This window comes from Manacus vitellinus, unplaced genomic scaffold, assembly GCF_001715985.3.
Source record: "Manacus vitellinus isolate BGI_N305 unplaced genomic scaffold, ASM171598v3 scaffold_27_pilon, whole genome shotgun sequence".
Taxonomy (NCBI): domain Eukaryota; kingdom Metazoa; phylum Chordata; class Aves; order Passeriformes; family Pipridae; genus Manacus; species Manacus vitellinus.
In genome coordinates, this window is record NW_021940039.1 from 4,097,960 (window position 1) to 4,103,238 (window position 5,279).

General features: G+C 54.3%; 1 protein-coding gene across 1 annotated transcript in view; it reads right to left on the reverse strand.

Moving 5' to 3' along the window:
• Positions 1 to 1,550: 1,550 nt before the first annotated feature.
• Positions 1,551 to 5,279, reverse strand: part of CEL (carboxyl ester lipase) — a 5,456-nt gene continuing 1,727 nt past the window's right edge. Inside the window, 9 exon segments of the mRNA XM_029960573.1 lie at positions 1,551 to 1,869; positions 2,008 to 2,211; positions 2,457 to 2,643; positions 2,931 to 3,048; positions 3,250 to 3,357; positions 3,548 to 3,678; positions 3,774 to 3,971; positions 4,315 to 4,437; positions 4,874 to 5,024. Coding sequence (XP_029816433.1) covers positions 1,668 to 1,869; positions 2,008 to 2,211; positions 2,457 to 2,643; positions 2,931 to 3,048; positions 3,250 to 3,357; positions 3,548 to 3,678; positions 3,774 to 3,971; positions 4,315 to 4,437; positions 4,874 to 5,024 — 1,422 coding nt within the window. The 3' untranslated portion in view covers positions 1,551 to 1,667.

Genomic DNA, 5,279 nt, shown 5'->3' on the forward strand with positions numbered 1-5,279 from the left:
CAGGGCAGCTGCAGCGGGAGACAAACCCAGAGTCTGTTAGGAGGTGAGAACAGACAGGTGTGTGGTCTGGTATATCCCAAGAGTCAAAGAGCTGTGGAAAGAACAGGCTGAGGTGAATGACAGCTTGAGCAGTGACTTCAGCACGGGCAGGATGTCACCCAGAAGCAGGGTAAACCTCGTGACTGTCGGTGAAAGAGAAGAGCAGGAGATCTGGCATCCATGTTACCAGGCTGTAACATCCAAAATTCCTCTCCTCCACCAAGTCCCTTCCCAAAAAGCCCAGCCAGTGTAGGGAAGAGTTGAACTTATCCCGTCTGGCCATGCTCTCTGACTGCCAGGACTGCCAGCTCCAGCCAGCGCATCTGCATAGTGGTGGCTTGGCCAAATCTCAGTCCTGAGCAACGCTAAAGGCTCATAGTGACCAGGAGCATGAGGAGAGCAAGAGGAGTGTTCTTGGGAAAGGAGTCCTCACAGGCAGCAAAAGCAGCAGCGTTCCCTTCCTGGTGTGAGTCCCACACTCCACCCAGCGACTCAAATGGAAATAGCAGGGATGTGGTCAATTGTATTTTGTTTGTAAGCCACGTGCGGGAGTTGCTCTTGCTACTTCCACAGACCAGGAAGCCCAAACAGCTTCTCTGGAGTCAAGGCATGACCCTTGGATAATCCCTGCTGCCTGATGGGCTGTGCTTATCCAGCACAATGTGCACCTGCCTACGGAAGGGTGACTGCAAGATCTGGCATTATTGTCCCCATTCTGAAGGGCACAAATACTGCTTCAACACTGCTGGCAACTACCCCAGTGTCCTGCCAGAGGTTTGGGAAGCCCTGAGTGGGTGGTGGATCACAGTGCAGGCTGGGGGACTTACTGGGCAGGTTGGTCAGCTGCAGGTGGTAGGCCAGAGTCAGTTTTTTGGGATCAGCAGTACGCAGGCAGCTGGCCAAGATGGTAGTGTTGTCTGTGGAGCAGCCCAACTTTTCTCCAAGCTGTGGGAGCAGAGAGAGAGAAACCTCCTAGCATTACCTCCCAAAGACAGGGGTTACAGAGGAAGAGCTGTGGTTGGTTTTAATTTCAAAGCATCACGTTTCCAAAGCCCTGCTGGACATGGCTCCTGCCAAATCCCTTTTTAGTTAAGCTCTCCTCTAGGGAACCACCTTTTAGGAAGCTATAATCCTTTGACAAGATTTGCACATTACCTTTTCAGCCCAGTAGAGTGGGTCCCTCTGGATGGCCCAGCTGCAGAGCCCGACACCGCTCTGGCTGATGGCTCTCTTGATCAGGCCCTTGTTCTTCGGGGACAAGCTCTGGGGTGCAGAATGGAAACAAGAGGGTTCCAGGCAAAAATTCAGGGGACTAGTTAAAGAGAAGAAAGAGGAGCACCTACAAAACACAGAGGCCAGCATTGCTGTTCAGGGGAGGATGTTAATGAGGCAGCAGGCAGGGAGGAAATTGTCCCAGTGCCAAGGGGTCCCTCTCCCCCATTTACACAGAAGTGGNGTGCTATGGATGAGGAGGACCCGGAGCAAACTCTCCACTGGGAGACACAGAACCCAGCTCACAACAGAAACACAGAGAACACCCTGCTTTGGGGAATGATCCTGAGAAGTTACTGGGCAAAGGCAGCAGGCTGAAGGGCTGCAGCAAAGCACAACTGTGGAACAGGAATCACTCACCCAGTGCTGGCAAAGTTGGTCCAGTAAGCGATCATGTACTTGGAGACGGTCCTGTGCTTGGGCCAGTAGCCCATGGGGGTGGTAAAGGGCTTCCCAAAGACGTACTGAAGGTCATCAGCGTGGTCTGCCCCAACCCAGCTGGGGTAGACGGGCATGCGGGATGGCTGGGAGAACAAGTAGCTGTATGTCTTGGCACTCCTGGGGAAACAAAAGAGACTGGCTAAGCAAGGGGAGAGCAGAGCTCTCTTAACCTGCTCCTCAGCCCCTTCTGCTGGCAATGCAGCATTTTGCTCCCCCAGTCCAGCTCAGTCTTCCTACGAGGGCTGAGCTGCTCACTGGGCATTCTGCAGGTGCAGGTTCAGGGTCCACTGTGTGGGAACCAGGAAGATGTAGTCAGTCATCAGCTCCACCACTGTCTTCTTCATGTCCTCCTGCTTCGGGTTCTTGTCCCAGCTCTGGGTGTAGATACTGTACGTGGCGTTGGCTCCAGCCTCGCCCCTGTCCACGGTCAGTGCTTTGATCAAATTGTAGATCTCTTCCCTGAAAAGACAAGCCATATCACCTAGTTACTGACCAGCAGCTTCCAGTGGGGCACAACTCTTGCCTGGCCCTTTCTCTTGAAGGCTCTGGACTCAGCAACACAAGCCCTGGGCACCCAGGCTCGGAGTGACACCCTGTTTTGAAGGTCAAGCCCTGTCCACTCAGGTCTAAGCGCTCAGAGTTTGGGAGCTACATTAAAGAGAAGGTTCCTCCTGCTGAGGGTTTCCAGAGCCTCTCTCACTTACGCAGTGACTTTCCTCAGGGGGGCATTGATGGCAGGTAAATCTATGCCGGCGAAGATGTGCCCGTCCATGTCATTGACCCCAACCAGGTAGTCAATGTCGGCAGCGTTGGCAAAGAGATTCTCTGGCATGTCTGGGAGGAAATCTCCATCAACCACAGGGGTGATGGCCAGGGTGTGCACCAGGGCAGCTGCAGCGGGAGACAAACCCAGAGTCTGTTAGGAGGTGAGAACAGACAGGTGTGTGGTCTGCAATGACTCAAAGAGCTGTGGAAAAATTAGGCTGAGGTGGGCTGTGCTCAGCCAGCGCAATGTGCATCTGCCTATGGAAGGGTGACTGCAAGATCTGGCATTATTGCCCTCCTTCTGAAGGACACAAGCACTGCTTCAGCACTCCTGGAAATTACTCCAGTGCCCTGCCAGAGGTCTGGGGAGCCCTGGCTGGATGGGGAATCACCACATGGGCCAGGGGACTTACTGGGCAGGTTGGTCAGCTGCAGGTGGTAGGCGAGTGTCAAGGCTTTGGGGTCAGAGACACGAAGGCAGTTGGCCAAGGTGGCAGTGTTGTCTGTGGGGCAGCCCAACTTTTCTCCGAGCTGCAGGAGGAGAGAGAAAGAAACCTAGCATTACCTCCCAAAGACAGAGGTTATTTTTATAGAGGCAGAGGGGTGGATGTGTTTTGATCTTCAAAGCATCATGTTTCCAAAGTTCTGTTGGGCACAGCTCCTAGTTATGCTCTCCTCTAGGGCATCACTTTTTTGTTTTTTCCAATCACTCAGGCAAGACTTGAACATTACCTTTTTAGCCCAGTAGAGCGGGTCCCTCTGGATGGCCCAGCTGCAGAGCCCGACACCGCTCTGGCTGATGGCTCTCTTGAACAGGCCCTTGTTCTTCGGGGACAAGCTCTGGGGTGCAGAATGGAAACAAGAGGGTTCCAGGTAAGAATTCATGGAGACACCATGGTGTGTCAGACCTCACTGATCACCTCACAGCTTGTGAACCCAGCCTGGGGAGGAAAGTGTCCCAGTGCCAAGGGGTCCCTCTCCCCCATTTACACAGAAGTGGTTCTAGTGGGGAGTGACAGAGACAACTCACCTGCAGGGAGACACTGACGGCACCGGCCGATTCCCCAAAGATGGTGATGTTTTCTGGGTCACCCCCAAAGGCCTTGATGTTCCTCTTCACCCAGGCAATAGCCATGTGCTGGTCCTTCAGCCCGTAGTTCCCTGAGCGGCACAGAGCACCCACCACTGAGCAGGGGCACAGCAAAGCTGACCCAGCACAGGGTCCCCCCCAGACACAGAGGGAGCAGTGGTGGTACCTGGCATGTTCTCATCTCCTGTGCTCAGGAAGCCCAGGGGCCCCACACGATAGTTGACGGTGACCACGATGACGTTGCCCCGCACGGCGATCTCCTCGCCATCGTACAGGTAGTCAGCCAGGAAATTGGGTCCCTGGCTCTCTCCCACCAGGAAGGCACCACCATAGATGAAGACCATCACAGGCAGGTTGGTAGAGACTGCCAGGGGAGCAAGAGGAGCAGAGTGAGCTACAACAGAGCCAGGAGGTGCAGCCTGTCCATCCCCTCACCCACTCCCTGAGCATCACTGCACCTGGGCAGGAACAGACAATGCTCTGCCATCACCTCTGGCCAAGGAAGTCCTTGCTCTGCACAACAGGCTGGACCTCCCAAGAGGCTGCAGCTGGGGGTCGTTGCCTGACACAGTTCCCACCTTTCTCCTCAAAACCACTGCTCAGCACTTGCCCACTATGGGAATGTAACTGCTGAGAGATGCTCCAGAATAATCTGTGCTTAAAACGCAGCTGGGAAGCTCCTGCCTGGGTCCCTGCCAAGCACATACCCTGTTTCCTGGCTTGAGGGATCCATATGTTCAGGTAGAGACAGTCCTCTATCCCACGGACATCAGTCTGGGTGAGCGTCATCTGCATGCAGCGATCCTTGTATGATTTTGCCTCCAAAGTTCCTGAGAGGAGAGAAGAAAGACAGCATGTCCTAGTTAGGGGCATCAACTCCATCCACTGTTTACAGTCTGTCTGTCCACCCATCCTTTGCTCTCTGAGTCCAGTGCAGAGGCAGAAAATCCTCCCCAGCCACTGTGACCGGTCTGAGGGAGTGACAGAGTAGGAGCGTTGCCCCTGTGAATTGGCTCTGGACAGCCATGGCCAGGGGAGGGCAGGTGCAGGTGCCATGCTTCGGTTTTGTTACTTTCCGGGGTTACTTTAGTCACTTGGGAACACCTAGACACAGACTCTCAGACCCTCCAGGAGATAAAGAGCTTCTTATTGGCTCTGCTCAGTCAATAAAAGCAGGCAACAACATCTTTGGCTTGCCAAAAACAGGCTAAAAGAGAAGAAAAAAAAAAAATCCCAAACCAAAGGCATTCAAAGGTTGGATCTTACCATCCCAGCCAGGATGAGGTTCAGGGTCTTGCAGAGTCTTTGGAGGGGCAGCAAAGGGAATCCCTTTGAAGATGTCGACGTAGCTCCCAAACAGTCCCAGTTTCTTACTCTCGCCTTCCACAAAACCGCCCTCGGTGTACACCACACCCAGCTACAGGGGTAGCACGGAGAAGAGACAATCTGTTGCTCAGTTCCTCGTGCCTCTGGCTTCCCCTGCCACCAGCACCCACACCTTGCCCTGGCCAGTCCCCCACACAGACCCACTCACAGCCCGCCCTCCCCATCTGTGCCATTGGATCCCTGTGGGAATCCCACAGGGAGGTGCCACTGGAGCTGTGACCATGCAGGTGTCCTGCAGGTGCCCTTTGGAGCAGACAGGCAGCAGCAATTCCTACACACTCCCAAA